This window comes from Pongo abelii, chromosome 14, assembly GCF_028885655.2.
Source record: "Pongo abelii isolate AG06213 chromosome 14, NHGRI_mPonAbe1-v2.0_pri, whole genome shotgun sequence".
In the NCBI taxonomy this organism is placed as follows: Eukaryota; Metazoa; Chordata; class Mammalia; order Primates; family Hominidae; genus Pongo; species Pongo abelii.
The window spans coordinates 115,233,399-115,250,420 of record NC_071999.2 but is presented as its reverse complement, the minus strand read 5'-3'; the positions used below and the strand labels follow the sequence as shown (position 1 = coordinate 115,250,420).

The 17,022-nt window shown below is 37.8% G+C and overlaps 1 protein-coding gene across 9 annotated transcripts in view; it reads right to left on the bottom strand.

Annotated features, from left to right (window-relative positions):
• Positions 1 to 17,022, bottom strand: part of MYO16 (myosin XVI) — a 717,368-nt gene that overhangs the window by 209,980 nt on the left and 490,366 nt on the right. For all 9 annotated transcript variants that reach the window (XM_054529223.2, XM_054529222.2, XM_054529219.2 and 6 more), the window contains one exon: positions 7,229 to 7,301. In XM_054529223.2, the coding sequence (XP_054385198.1) occupies positions 7,229 to 7,301 (73 nt within the window). The remainder of the gene's footprint in view (positions 1 to 7,228; positions 7,302 to 17,022) is intronic.

Sequence of the window (17,022 nt, the reverse complement as noted above, 5' to 3'; positions counted from 1 at the left end):
GACCAATAATCATGCTATCTATAAACACAGAATCCAGTATCATTGTAAGGGGTATATTATACTCGCATCTCATTATTTAATGATTCTATTTGTTTTTCTGTAAAAACCTGAATAGCATTATGCTAGAGTTCTGATATGTAGCGAAAATAAATGCATTTCCTTGTTCAAATTTTTAAAAATATCAGATCAACAGCTGGTAAGTCCCTGAAATGATTTTGGAAAGTTCAACATCATTGTGAAAAGGAGATACACAGAGTAGAAGATGCTTTAAGATAGAGATAGATATTTAACACACGTATGATTTTGAAATTTATGTGTGAAACAACTGAAAATAATATTTTATCATATTTGTGTATCAACTGATCAGCGGACAAATCAATATTGATATCTAATAGCTATCACATGATACAGTGTGAGTGAAATTACATGGATCCTGTCCCATACTTAGACTAATATAGCAACCATTCCCCATTTAAACATCCCCAGTCCTTTTCCCATGACGTCCAATTAAAACTCGTCCTTCATCATCAAGAGGTAGACTCAATTTACCCACCTCCATGAACCCGGGCATGTTTGTGATTGCTCCAACCTACAGAGGAAGTAATACTATGTGACCTCTGAAGCTAGGTTATCAAAAAAAGCATCCAGCTTCCATATGTGTTTCTCCTTTGGGGAAGCTACTCTAGAAAAATCATCCAACAAACTGCGAGAAAGCCCCAACTAGCATGTACATAGAAGCCACAGGGAGAGACCAACACGGAGAGACCAACATGGAGAGACTCATGCAAAGAGGAACTGAGGCCCCCAGCCAACAGCCAGTGTCACCCTCTAGATTTGCGATTGATGGAAGCTTCACATGGCATTGGCCTCCAACACTCCAGTTATCTAGCTAAGGCCCCAGATATGATGGACCAGAGACAATCTGTCTCCGTATGCCCTATTCAAATACTTGACCCAAAGAATTGGTGAGCATAATAAATGTTTATGTGTGTCATTAAGTTTTCAGGTAATTCATTATATAATCATAAATGCTGTAACACTAAAAAATACGTAGGACTGGAAAAGAGAAGAATTGGTGCAGAAGTGGGAACATATTATCTGGCTAGAGAAAATCTAATTTATAAAAAAGGATGCGCTTTTTTTATAAATCCAATTTATAAAAAAAAAAAATGCCCTTTTAACATTTGTACCATACCTGCCATACCATAATGTCTATACAAACTTTAGTGCCTAGAACAGGGTCTGGAACTTGGGGCATATACAATATATGTTTATTGAATGAATGAACCCTAGATTACTGATGCAACTAAGCCAGAAAAATGAATCCTACTAGGTACTGCTACCATGCACTTACAAAGCACAGAGTGTACCACTCTCAATTTTCTCATCTGTGAAATGTGATAATGCATGTGAAGAGTATGTGGGAAGAGTCCAATTAAGAGAAGTTAATTTACTATTCCATTTTTCTTTCTATCATCTCTAGCATCATGATTTTACAATGAAGGGCGTTAAAATATTTCTTGAGGTTGAGACTGCCAAATTATATCGTATCATTTCATAAAACTTTAGAAGTCAAAGTATCTCAATTTTTCCAAACTCTGAGCACATAGCCCAAGCCTAGGTCATCTGAAGTGTCCAGTAAATTTCAGTTGTTAGAAAACAGTCTGTAAGCAGGGAAATGATTTGAATTCTTGACAAGTCTGATGAAATCAATTTAGATAAAGCCTGGCTTGAAGATAAATTACGTATCACAATTCTTTTTTCTTCTTTTTTGAGACGGATTTTCACTCTTGTTGCCCAGGCTGGAGTGCGGTGGTGTGATCTCCGCTCACTGCAACCTCCGCCTTCTGGTTTCAAGAGATTCTCCTGCCTCAGCCTCCCGAGTAGCTGGGAATACAGGCACCCACCACGACGCTGGCTAATTTTTGTATTTTTAGTAGAGATGGGGTTTCAACATGTTGGCCAGGCTGGTCTTGAACTCCTGACTTCAAGTGATCTGACCGCCTTTACCTCCCAATGTGCTGGGATTACAGGTGTGAGCCAATGGGCCCGGCCTATATATCACAATTCTATCTTCTGCAAAGGGAGCTTTTATTTTGAACAAATGTGTTGTCTCCAGTTCTTCAATTCTCTAAATTCTTCCAGCTTCTTTCTTTTTCTTTTTCTTTTTCTTTCTTTCTTTCTTTCCTTCCTTCCTTCCTTCTTTCTTTCTTTCCTTCCTTCCTTTCTTTCTCTTTCTTTGTTTTTCCCTCCCTTCCTTCCTTCCTTCCTTCCTTCCTTCCTTCCTTCCTTCCTTCCTTCTTTCTTTCCTTCCTTCCTTCCTTCTCTCTCTCTCTCTCTCTCTCTTTCTTTTCTTTCTTGAGGCATGGTCTTGTTCTGTCACCCAGACGAGAGTGCAGTAGCACAATCTCGGCTCACTGCAGCCTCAACCTCCCAGGTTTAAACGATATTCATGTCTCATTCTCCTGAGCGGCTGGGACTACAGGCATGTGCCACCATGTGTGGGTAATTTTTGTATTTTCAGTGGAGACAGGGTTTCGCCATGTTGGCCAGGCTGGTCTCAAACTCCTGGCCTCAAGTGATCCACCTGCCTTGGCTTCCCAAAGTGCTGGGATTACAGACACGAGCCACTGCACCTGTCATTCCAGCATATTATTAATATGTAATTTTACTAGACATCATGGCTTTAAGAGATTCACTACATGCCTTTGCATCTATGTGTTTAGTGGGAGAATGTAGGGAAATTATTTGTAGGTTAAATGATTTGTTTCCATGACTTTGCTCATTGGTGCAGATCTGCAGAGCTCTGTAATAACATGTTTAGAGAGAAAAAATTATATCATTTATTATAGTAACACTTATATAATCTTAAATTTTTCTCATTGATTAAAAATGGCATATGATGAACGATTTTAAACATATTCAATCATGAAGGGAATAATGTAATAACCTCCATCAACCACCAACTAACTTCAACAATCATCAATAAGTACCAACCTATGGCCACTTCCGCTTTTTCCATTTCCTTATTGTCCCCAAAGGCGGACTCATTTGAAGCAATTTGCAGTTGGTATGTCCTTAAATCAGTAAATACTTTAGTATAATTCTCTGAGATACAAGAACTTAGAGAAACACATTTTTTAGTATCTTTATCACACATAATCCAATAAATAATAATTTTTTAAAATTTCATCAACTGTCCAGATTTCACATTACTTTAATTATAACTTTTATACATAATTTAGCACATTAGGGCCCAAGAATGCCCACACATTCAGCTGTTGTACATGTCTTAGATAGGTTTTAATCTACAGGTGCCCTCCTTTCACAATTTTTCTCTGCATTATATATGTTGAAGGAGTCAGTTGTTTGTCCTGTACAATTTTCCACACACTGAAAAGTACCACTGGAAGTACCAAATTACTGCTGAGCTATGTCAACTATATTTTTTACACTAGTATTGTACTTATTATAAGAAATAATTTTGCTATTGTGAATAGTGCCGCAATAAACATACCTATGCATGTGTCTTTATAGCAGTATGATTTATAATCCTTTGGGTATACCCCCAGTAATGGGATTGCTGGGTCAAATGGTATTTCTAGTTCAAGATCCCTGAGGAATCGCCACATTGACTTCCACAATGGTTGAACTAGTTTACAGTCCCACCAACAGTGTAAAAGTGTTCCTATTTCTCCACATCCTCTCCAGCACCTGTTGCTTCCTGACTTTTTAATGATCGCCATTCTAACTGATGTGAGATGCACTATTCACAATAGCAAAGACTTGGAACCAACCCAAATGTCCATCAATGATAGACTGAATTAAGAAAATGTGGCACATATACACCATGGAATACTATGCAGCCATAAAAAATGATGAGTTCATGTCCTTTGTAGGGACATGGATAAAGCTGGAAACCATCATTCTCAGCAAACTATCGCAAGGACAAAAAACCAAACACCGCATGTTCTCACTCATAGGTGGGAATTGAACAATGAAAACACATGGACACAGGAAGGGGAACATCACACACCAGGGCCTGTTGTGGGGTGGGGGGAGGGGGGAGGGATAGCATTTGGAGATATACGTAATGTTAACTGACGAGTTGATGGGTGCAGCCCACCAACATAGCACATGTATACATATGTAACTAACCTGCACGTTGTGCACATGTACCCTAAAACTTAAAGTATAATAAAAAAAGGAAATAACTTTGAATAGAAATGATTAGCTAATTCTGCCATGGTCTGAATGTGTTCCTCCACAATTGGCCAAAGTGATGGGATTAGAAGGTGGGGCCTTTGGGAGGCGATTTAGGTCATAATGGCGCCACCATCCCGAGTGAGATTAGTACCCTTAATAAAGGAAGCCCCAGAGAGCTGTCTTGATCCTCCGTCATGAGTGGATGTGGCAAGAAGGCAGCATCTATGAAGCAGAGAGCCCTCACCAGACACCAAGTCCACTGCCATCTTGATCTTATATCTCCTGGCCTCCAGAACTGTGAGCAATACATTGCTGCTGTTTATCCATTACCTCCTCTAAGGTATTTTGTTCTAGCTGCCTGAATTGACTAAGATAAAGTCAGAGAAAATGGGATTAGAATTTCCTATTAGCTGAAGTATCTCATCTTTTAGATGAGAATCCACTTAATCTTTTGGAGCTACTGGAGGAGACTGAGGTTGGAGATGCTGAAGTTTTGGAGTGTTTCTTAACATCTCCTCAAATGTGTCCCTACTCTAAACAATTGTCAAGCTTCCTGTGGAGGAACAATTGTCATTTATTCCTGAACAAGAAGAACCGCTATGAAATCCACTATGAAGACTTTCTTCTTATGAGTTTATTCTTCTTTAAACTTCAATTGAAAACATGCTCGTTGAACTTCTATTATATACAAAGCACAGACACAATTTCAACTTTGCAGGAGATGACATTCGAGTGAAGAACTGATGAATGGGTCAATAAGCTCAAAAAAGAATAAAAAGCATATTATAAAAGCACTAATATTCTTCTAGGTTTGATTCTGAATACAGCATTGATTTGTTAAGCATTTTGTTCCAAGTTTGTAGTGGAATAAAAGACAAGAAAGTCCAGCTTGTTAGCAACACAGAAATCTAAAATGTATTGCTCAAACCAATGGTGTTAAAAAAATTACATGCAAATTTGCACTCGTCAAAAGATGAGATTTGTACTTATCATAAGAAGAGATTTGCACTCATCACAATGGAAATAATTTTATTCTTCTAAATGACTCCTAGTTGCTTTTGAACACAATAGCAAAGCAAACCTGTTAAAAATTATATATATATATATATGTGTGTGTGTGCATGTGTGTGTGTGTGTGTGTGTGTATTTCAAATTTTTTTTCAAAATTTAAGTCCCAGAATTGTTCCTGAGATTTTTACCCATAAATGCCTAAAGGTAGCTTTTGGCATTTAATAGAGACTGACTCTTTAGATGTGAAAAAAATGCCATTCCTATTATACAGAAATCTCAGGCTGTAAATGTATTCCAAAATAAATCATAAAAATAGCGAAAGAAGGACTAATAAGGGATTTACATACTTGTAGTAAAATAAATATGTTTCAGTAAGAAAACAACTTAAATGTTTTGCATGTATTTGTCATTAGCACACTCTATTGATAATTATGTCTGGGTGTGGAGTTGCAGCTTGTGAGGCAAGTCCCCTAGCCGACTTTAGAGGACATCATTCCATCTGTAATTTCTACATGTCACTTACCAGGAGATGGATAAACCAGTGACTCTCATTGCAGACATGAAAGCTTGCCTGTTTTCTACGATAATAACATAAGGAATCTCTACTGATGCCAGACAGCTTCAAACCCTTGAGCTGAGAGATGCACCTTCTTAAGCACCCTGCAGACCCACATATATTGTCATATAGTCTATTGCTCACACTTAACTGCTTTCTTCCTTATGTTCATCACTACTTTTCTCACAGTAAGCAATAAAAATAAACACATGAAGTATCTTCTTTTCTATTAATCTACAGAAAACTATGAAAGGAGAAGAGATCTATTGCCTCTATAGTTCTAGTTCAAACTAGACATTTTGTGAAGTTTTGTGAAGAACACGGTTCGTGCTGACTCACGCTGGATTTGGTAAGTCAGCATAATTAAGATCTAAACACAGGATGATGCAGACCTCTTCTAAAAATAAAATTGGCCAATTTTTAAGTTTTTAAAGTGTTCCCATTTGTAACAGTAATGGGTAGGTATCCATCATTTCTTAATCATATACAGTAGGAGAGTAACTGACACGAGAACCTCTGTTTAATTATGTTTAATCTCAGAACTCTGTACGTCTATTAACCTGATTTTACAAACAAGAAAACCAAAGTTCACTACAGAGTCTTCGTCTTGGCCAAGAAATCGACGCTAGTAAAAGTCACAGACTTGCATCTCAAACACATTCTATTTAATTGTTTATCCTACCACACTACCCACCTTAAGAAGATAAAGCTAAACAAATTACATAATTATGAAAATTCCTCCCAAATGCTATGGAGTTGTAATTCTTCCTGTACTATAATGTAGCTTGGTTTTCTATTTTTTCATGTTTACCTTCCTACAGGTTGACTTTTCCCCTCTGTTTGATAAGGAGAGTTGTATTTCTACTGCCTTTATTAACACTTAGTTTTTAGTTATACTTAATAAAACTATTCATGCAGTGCTATTAAGATGCCTACATAATTTAATACTTTTAAAATGCCCTAAATTATAGATGGATTAAAAACAACCCATGCCTCTCTAATGTATTTTTATGATTTTCCAATAATCCTACGTATGAATGTCATATGGAGATGAATCTACAAATAACAGCATGTAGCATAACAGAGCATTTTCATTCTGATGTTTGGCCAAGGTTTTTGAAAGCCTTTGCCTTATTTCAAATATTCATGTTCTCCCTTCTCTCTGACCTAGTTGAAATAGCATTTCCATTAGCACAAGTCTGGTCTTCATCTTGCATTGTCTTTTAAAACAAGTGATTCTGTTTTCAATGTGTGACTATGCCAGTTGTTTACAAGACCACATAAAATGATTAATATATTGATAAACCAGAGATATTAATTTTAAAACCTGAGGGTAAAGTACTTATTTTAATTCCAAATTTGTAAGTAGTTACACTGCCTTTACAGAATTAAAAAAAGAACTTAGTTTTAAAAAGCCATTCAAGTTCACACAATTTTAAAAGAAAGACTACTTACTTGTTCAAATTCATTCTTTTGAAACTCTTCAAAACCAAAAATGTCCAATATTCCAATATCCAATGCCTGCACGCTGAAACAAAACAATACACCAGGATAAATGGGCATCCTTAAAACTCCTTCATGACCTTCTGCTCATTCTTCAGGTCAGAAGAATCCAGCCACTTAGCACATTGCTGCCAATTTGGACTAAAATTATGAAATAATTATTTTAGAGTCTCATTAAAAAAAACTCTGAAAGTTAGCCCCCCAAAACTGTTATTTTAATGCTTTGATTCAAACACATGCACATTTATAAAAACACATCATCTTGCAAATCTGTTTAAGTTCCTTATAGAGGCTGGATATTAGACCTTTGTCCAATGCATAGTTTGCAAAAATTTTCTCCCATTCAGTAGGTTGTCTATTTACTCTGTTGATAGTGTCTTTTAATAATCTGTGCAGCAAACCCCCGTGATGCAAGTTTATCTATGTGACAAACCTGTACATGCACCCTTAAACTTCAACATTTTAAAAAACAAGAATTTGAGGCCAAAAAACCCGAGAACCACATTGATTTTAAACTAAAAATGTAACACTATGTGGGTGATTTAATATTTGCTTCTCTGAAATAGTTCTTGTGGCTATCTCCTTAGGTTGGACTTCTTTTCCCTTAAGGAACTGAGCCTACACATCAAGTGGTCCTCACTAGCTATACTTGTGTCTTCTCAGGCTATGCAAGCAGTAAGTCAGAATTTTTTCATCACACCCTAGTGCGATGTAGGGTAAAACACAATTAAGTCACACGCATGTTCTTTGATGGATCAAATTTAGTCACTTTAAAAGTTCTTCCAGAAGTAATTCTTATAAAAGAAGAATGAAAAAAGCAGAACTTTTGAAGGATAATTTAAAGAAATCAATCTTTTTATTCAATGTGAACTATCACTCTTGGAAACAGAATTTACTACAGTTACAGATGATAAAAATCTCAAATGTCTGAGCCCACTTGGTAAGCAAGGAAAGATGTAAGACAGGCCCAAGGCAGTGACAGCCTCTAGCAACGGTGATCAGGTGAAGAGGGTTGCATGGGGACGTCGGCATGAACTTGCTTCTTGCAAGGAAGCCCAGAGATAATTCTGGAATTTCTGGGAGGGCACGTACCCCACCTCTTCCACATCACTGATGTATAGTATGAATGGAACAACTGCTGTCGTAATTTTCTGCCAATGGGTACACTGTTCTGTTATTATTATAGTTCTTATAGGATCAATATACATTATTTGGTTGGTTGCTAAATTATTTCCTTGCTTTTTCCAAACTGCAGAACCAAACTGGCAAACACCTCAGTCTTTGCATTGCATTTTGTTTTTCACATACTTAATTATAATCCATGAGGGTCTATAATACATCGCTTCAAGGACCATTTTTTTCTCTAAAAATGTAGTCATAATTCTATAATATCCTGTCTGTATATTTTTTGTTATATATGGTAGAATATAAGCTTCATAAGTAGGAGGGAGAGAATTTTTTAAAAGCCTTCGTACAAATTTCACTTTAAAGAATATAATGCAGTGAAAGAAAAAAAGAAATCATTCAATATATTTTCCTAATTGACTTAGTTTATAAGAAGAAAGAATAAAAATAGCTTTATAACTCATAGTATGTCCAAATAAACTCTACATGGATTAAATGTTAGAACAAGAACTTAAAATGGTATAAGAAAACAAATGTGATTTTTTTTTTCTGATTTCAGTTTTGGGAAAACTCAAAATAAGTGTTTTAAAGTATTGAACACTTTTTCAACTATTAAACTCCTTTGCAGGATAAGTAATATAAATAAAACTGTTTCTGTTAGAGGTAAGTGTTATGTAAAAATGTATTGTGTCATTCGTTTTGATCGCTAGTTTTCAATCTGCTGATACGTCTCTCCAGTTTTCTGTTCACCATCCAGCATCCATGCATCCTCCTCTCCATCCTGCCCTCTTTATGATATGCACAAAGAGATGTTTGGAATGATGTTCATTCAGTGCTAACAATGATGCTGAGGCTTAGGGTGATTTTTTGTTTGTTTTGGTCGTGTGTGTGTGTGTGTGTGTGTGTGTGTGTGTGTGTTGTCTGTGTGATGAGCTGCATCATTTTTCTTAAAGCAGTTTGGTGATAAAGTTTGTCAGACTTTGGAGATGTTCAGTCTTGGGGTAGGTTTAAATACTTTTGGGTTGGTTAACTTTAGACAAGTTACTTAAATATTTTGAACTGGAGTTTCATCATGCATACAAATAGGAGACCAAGTAAAATTTGTCCACGTAGATCATTGCTAGAATTAGAGGTGATACAAAGTTCTAAAACAAATAGCTGTTATATAGTGTTTCCAAAAAGTTGCCTCTTTTTTTAAAAATGAGTTTTTTAAAAGTATCAATCTTATTAAAATTACAAAGAAATACAATTTGAAAAAAATTAGAATGAGAAAGATATTTTCCTATATACTTTTTCTGATAGTTTAAATTGGTAGAGCCTTCCTCAAAAACAATTTAGTTATAAAGCTTTGCAATATTCATATCATTTGAACCAGTACTTCCATATATAGGAACCTATTCCAAGAAGATTATGAGAAATGCTTTTAAAGACTTATCAACAAGGATGTTCATTGTTATCTTAATTACTATAACTACAAAAAGAAATATTTATTTATATCCCACACTAAAAACACAATTAATTAAATAGCATGAACACTATGATAAATTAAGAAAGCAACATATAAATTCTGTATAAAGAATAACCCCAATTATATATCCAGAAGGCCTGGAAAGAAATAGAGTGAGCCTTAAAAGAGGAAATGGAGATATTGCTTTGTTTACTTCTTTTAACTATTCCCCATTTTCTAAGGTTTCTATATTGAAACATATATTTTTATAACCAGCAAATATTTCAGTGATGTGTATATAAAGGTAATATGAAAACACAGGAAATGTTCATGAACAACATTAATCCCAAAACAAAAGCCAGAAACAAAATGTATACCTTTAGTATACTTAAAGTATAATTTGAACTATGTTAAATAAACCTAAGACACAGGAAAAATAAAGTCTATCTTAACAGTACATGTAATAAGATGGTAGACCTGGAGGTGATTTCTTAATTTCTTAAATGTTCTATACTGAGTATTATAAGAATATTTATCTTTAACCTTATTTAAAAAATATATTTGGGCATCTTCTAATTTTGTAGAGAAAATTGACACCAATGACCCTAAGGGCAGAGAGGGGATACTAGAGCCCCGTCGTGGTCGGAGAAAAGTGTCTGGTTTTGCCAGTGATAAGAGATGCTGCTGATGCAGGGACAACTTCAGGAGTAAGGAGAAAAAGCACTGGGTCTCTCCCCTGAAGGCTGGGTGCTGGTCCCAAGCACAGATGCCTCTCTGTCCACTGACATCAGGGCCCCCATGTCAGGCTCTCAGATCCGATTACCCTCCTTGCTTCTCAGCTGACCTTGGCAGAAGAGACCCTATAATCATGGCATATTGTTTTGATAGAATTTAGGGAAAAGAGCAGCAGATACCAGTGACACCATGTCACTTCATACATACCTCTCTCCCTTACAAGGATGGCAAATTGCATCAACACACAGAGAAGGGATATTTGGCCACTGTGGCATGTGTGGGTGGGCAAAATCATTAAAGGATGGGTTCACATTGGGGAAAGTGAATTATTAATTAGTAATTTAGAGTGGCATACATTTGATTGGAAGAGTATTCCTCTTAAATGCTTTTTTTCACATTTTATAGATACTGAATCCAAACATATTTGGTTTAAAAAAAAAAGAAAATTCCATTGTCAAGAGAAAAATTAAATGCAAGTTTAAAGCATTTTAAGGACGACTTTTGCAATTACTGACAGGCATAACATGATCATTTAAAATAATTTATTTCATCATTTATGACTGAAATAAGTGTCTGTTACTGCAATAGCAACCTTGGCAGGATAGTAATAAAAACTTTCAGCCAGCAAAACGCCCATACTACGTAGCAGTCCACCTGACTGTCATTCCCCTTATTGATATCTGACTCCTATTCCACAGGCATTTAACTTAACATTCAATTTCTGACAAGCAGGAGCAGAGAGGTCATGTGATCCAGCCAAAACTCAATCCTATAGGCAAAATTAACATATGAATTAGATGATCTGTTTCAGTTCAAATTCTGCCTTAGAATTCTCCTGAGAGCTTTCCTGATAGTTAACGAAACTGTCAGCTTGCATTGACATACTAGTAAAATGCAACACCCTTAACATCAGACAAAATATTAAACGCCAAGACATCAGTCTGGTTTTCATTTTACCTTTTATGTAGATAGGTATAGAGTGGAGAAAGGACTGAATTAAAGAGAACGTCTATCTTAGAATATGGGTAAACTCACTTCATCTGAGCAGAACAGTCTGATGATGTGTACAAGGCAGCTTTTGTCCTCAATTATCCTCAGGCAAGGAGATTCCCTAGAGAGTTATCCAAGTAGTCAGTTTAGGAAGTAGCTTAACCCTGCTTGGCACAAAAACCCTTAGACTGAGTTAGACCAGTAGGACCCTGGATGGGGCAAGAATTAAATATAAACACATTCCAGACGTGAGCAATCTTGTCCAGACTTACTGCCCTTGGGATCAGCTGCACGTACATAGAGGCTAGTGCCGGAAAGTCCCTGGAGATGCCGAGCTATGCTACGGCATTCACCAACTGCCCTGTCAATATGCTGATTTATTTATTTACAATAAGTTTTGCTTTCCTTAATTGGCATGATGCCTCGCTGTGGAGGTGAACCCTGCTTAAATCTTACCTTATTTCAACCTCTCAGGGTGTTTTTAGTCTATGAGAGAAACTTGGGGGGAAGAAGTGGGACTCCAGCATTGCATACTTTTGGGGGTTCCTCTCTTTTATTCTTTGAAGAAAGTACTTGAGACTTCTCACTTTCTGCAACCATGCCAGAAATTATGGAAAGCCTTTGCAATTCTGACAGTTGCACTAGAGGCTGGGAGTAACCAGAGAGGCCGTCCGGCCTTCTCTATCCTGTATGTTATTGTACAAACTAGCATCTTCCCAGATGCAGTCATTCCCTGCACCTTTCCCCACAAAAATATATGTTAGGAAGTACAGAACTGCGGACCCGTTGCAAGGAACATTGCAGTTAATTAGACTTAGAGAAAATCCAGGATGCAGGTCAACACTGGAGTCCCGTGCACAAAGCACTGTTAGGAGCATTTAAAAATGCCTCTCCTCATTTAATCCTAGGGAATACTGAGATACAGAATGGTGAAGTAAGCTGCCCCCAAACACAGATGAGTATTAGATAGACCAAGCATTTGAACTTGGCCATCTAGCTGTAGGACCTGTGCCTGTAAGTTCTATGAAGCTCTGCAGAAAACTATTTCCAATTGGTGGTCTTACACTCGAGCCTAATTCTGTTCTCCTTAGAAACCAAAAAGGGCACTGTCTGCATGTGGGATAAGAAAGTGAGCAGTTCATCAATAACTGTAGTAGTGAGAAAAGTATACATAATAACAGATCAATTATATCCTTCACATTAGTGAAAGCCACACTCACACTTTAAAAGCCTGAATACTTAGTATCTTTTTTTTTTTTTTTGAGATGGAGTTTCACTCTTGTTGCCCAGGCTGGAGTGCAATAGCACCATCTCGGCCCACTACAACCTCCACCTCCCGGGTTCAAGTGATTTTCCTGCCTCAGCCTCCTGAGTAGCTGGGATTAAAAGCATGTGCCACCACACACAGCTAATTTTGTATTTTTAGTAGAGACAGGGTTTCTCCATGTTGGCCAGGCTGGTCTCGAACTCCTGACCTCAGGTGATCCATCCACCTCAGGCTCCCAAAGTGCTGGGATTACAGCCATGAGCCACCATGCCCGGACTACAACTTAGTCTTTATGGAGATTACATGTATGAAATATACTGAACTTTACCCATAACGTGCACTGTAGCTATGTTCTACCTTGATATGGTTTGGCTGTGTTCCCACCCAAATCTCATCTTGAATTGTAGCTCCCATTATCCCCATGTGTCATGGGAAGGACCCCTTGGGAGGTAATTGAATCATGGGGACAGATTTTTCTCACGATAATCTCACGATAGTGAATAAGTCTCACGAGATCTGATGGTTTTATAAAAGGTCGCTCCTTTCGCACATGCTGTCTTGCCTGCTGTCATGTAAGATGTGCCTCTGCTCCTCCTTCGCCTTCTGCCATGATTGTGAGGCCTCCCTAGCCATGTGGAACTGTGAGTCCATTAAACCTCTTTTTCTTTATAAATTACCCAGTCTCGGGTATGTCTTTATCAGCAGCGTGAAAACAGACTAATACATACCTCAATAAAACAGTAAAAAACAAACAAAATGTATGCTCACTTGGATCACAACTATGCACTGTGATAGAGATTATTAGATAAATATTTGTTAAATGAGAAGCACTTACATGCAGATTCATTTTGGCAATGCCAAATCAAACATGATGTTAGAATAGTGAAATTATTACGGTTGACTCTGGCTACTACAAGAAGCTCAAGCATCATCTATTAGTAGAAACATATCAGCAGGGAAGCAAATTACCAGCAAGATGTTTGAGTGGCCCAGAACTTAAGGAAGACCTGAAAATACATTCTTCATGAAGTTAAATACACTGACAGCAGTATTTTTCCGACTAGTGTTTTCACTGATCGTTAAGAGTTATATCTGGTCTCCTCCCACGTCTGCTGACACGTCAGCTACACGCTACTCTGTCAAAGCAGAGATCCACTTCTTGGGGGTATCTTCAGTATAATGACTTTACTCCTTCCCACAAAAACAATAAATAGTTTCTTGTGTTCAACCAATTATGTGGATGTGAGTCAGCGAGACAAACTAGAGGGAGGCTGCTTGCTGCTGATGTACGTTGTCAAAGAGGGATGGATCTCCTGACCGTGCACGTCAATTAAAGAAGCACAGCATGAATAAAGGCTTTAAAAAACCCAAACAACAGCAGCATGTGAAGTCAACTCAACTGTCCACTATGTGTGGTTTGTATTTGCTATCTCAAAGTCAGTGACTAACTCTATTATTCTGCATCCCATACAATAACACAGAGTGGTTAGATCTACATTCTTCTAAAAAAATGAGTCTGTATCATTGTATTTGAACAACTTTTGGTAGAACGGTGAAGTCAAAATGAAAACTTATATGAAGATGCAGGAAATCTGCAGCTTATTTGTCTTTTCAAGGAAATATTAATGTCAGTATTATATCAATATGAGACTCCTTTCTGTCTGTGTCAGTTTGTAGATGACTGTGGGACAAGGCTCAGCATCAGGATTCAGGACTTGGAATCAAGTTAGCCCAGTGATATTTGAGAGATCTCATGCCACAAAAGGATCCACGCACATTAACATAAGGATAGGCTTGAAAGGAGACTGAGCCCTGAGGTGTATTTGAAGTTTATGTGTTGGTTTTTGACAAACCTGAGGGTCACAGAGGAGATGCTGAGTCAGAGGATATGACCAAGGTCTGTCAAGGAGTGCTCAGGAAAATTGTAAGGAAACTCAAAAAGCACGAAACCCAAGTACATGGGTCTGGTTTAGAGGCCAGCAATTCAGGAAGACAGAGACAAAGTTGGGACCCCAGCAGAAGTAATCCGGATAGGTGGGGTGGAAGATTTCTGTGATTGTCAAAGAAAAGGTATGATTACCCACCATCGAAAAGAGAGTTTTCTCTATGTCTGAATCCCTTGTGTGAATGAATGAACAACTTCTAGCAGGCACATGCTTCCCTGCAAAAGAAAGCCAGCCACGGCAAATGTATGTGGATGGTGACTGCAGGAAAGGCAGGAATCCAGGCTCTCCACAGAGTTCTAGTGCTGCTCTGGGACTTGGACTTGTTAAGGTCGATGCACTGGGAGAGGCAAGCTAATCCAGGTCATGGGTATGAGGATTTCTAAGAATGATCTTCTGATTTGCAGCCTTCAAAATTCACCCATTAATAGTGATCCTACCAGTTCTCCTAAGACCTCAGGACCCATGGAATTGGATGCATTTTTAGCATAATTTGGGTTGAGGAAGGCCAATTCAGAGGTCATTCATTATGGCAGAAAGTAGTGAGAATCCATTTGCAGAAAGAAAGTTTTGTGATAGAGCAGAGTGAAGACGTTGTACAGCTGCTGGCTGAGCCTTAAGGGTGGATTTTGAGCTCCGTGAATATTTTAGAAGCATTCACAGAATAACTAGCTCTTCTCAGGGGTGAAAACCTTTCCAGGCTGACTAATTCTATTTTGCCTTTTCCTGATGTTAGATCAGTATAGTAGGAGTGCTATAGGTAGTTGGGTCAACTTTTACTAATGAGAGGTGAGGGAGGACTCAACATAACTGTTTTGCAAATGGAAGGAGAAGCCTATGGGCACTTCCTCACAATTTCAACCTGTCAGTTAGAAAGTACTGTAAAGCCTCATCATGCCCTTCAGTCTTTTTTTTTTCTTTTTTCTTTTTTTTATTATTATACTTTCAGTTTTAGGGTACATGTGCACAATGTGCAGGTTAGTTACATATGTATACATGTGCCATGCTGGTGTGCTGCACCCATTAACTCGTCATTTAGTATTAGGTATATCTCCTAAAGCTATCCCTCCCCCCTACCCCCACCCCACAACAGTCCCCAGAGTGTGATGTTCCCCTTCCTGTGTCCATGTGTTCTCATTGTTCAATTCCCACCTATGAGTGAGAATACGGGGTGTTTGGTTTTTTGTTCTTGCGATAGTTTACTGAGAATGATGATTTCCAATTTCATCCATGACCCTACAAAGGACATGAACTCATCATTTTTTATGGCTGCATAGTATTCCATGGTGTATATGTGCCACATTTTCTTAATCCAGTCTATCCTTGTTGGACATTTGGGTTGGTTCCAAGTCTTTGTTATTGTGAATAGTGCCACAATAAACATACGTGTGCATGTGTCTTTATAGCAGTATGATTTACAGTCCTTTGGGTATATACCCAGTAATGGGATGGCTGGGTCAAATGGTATTTCCAGTTCTAGATCCCTGAGGAATCGCCACACTGACTTCCACAAGGGTTGAACTAGTTTACAGTCCCATCAACAGTGCAAAAGTGTTCCTATTTCTCCACATCCTCTCCAGGACCTGTTGTTTCCTGACTTTTTAATGACTGCCATTCTAACTGGTGTGAGATGGTATCTCATTGTGGTTTTGATTTGCATTTTTCTGATGGCCAGTGATGGTGAGCATTTTTTCATGTGTTTTTTGGCTGCATAAATGTCTTCTTTTGAGAAGTGTCTGTTCATATCCTTTGCACGCTTTTTGATGGGGTTATTTTTTTCTTGTAAGTTTGTTTGAGTTCATTGTAGATTCTGGATATTAGCCCTTTGTCAGATGAGTAGGTTGTGAAAATTTTCTCCCATTTTTTAGGTTGCCTGTTCACTCTGATGGTAGTTTCTTTTGCTGTGCAGAAGCTCTTTAGTTTAATTAGACCCCATTTGTCAATTTTGGCTTTTGTTGCCATTGCTTTTGGTGTTTTAGACATGAAGTCCTTGCCCATGCCTATGTCCTGAATGGTAATGCCTAGGTTTTCTTCTAGGCATGGAACCTATCCTCAGGCAGCGTTCAGTCTATTTGGAGAGCAACAAGCTGGGAGAGGTCATCTTCACTTTTGTTAACATTGAATTGCTTGCCTGCTTCCGCTCACAGAAAGCAGCAGTCTCCTAAGGCACATAGCATTTTGGGCTCCAATGTTCCTAAATATTTTTAAATAGGCTATTGAAGAGTTTTTCAAGTGTGTC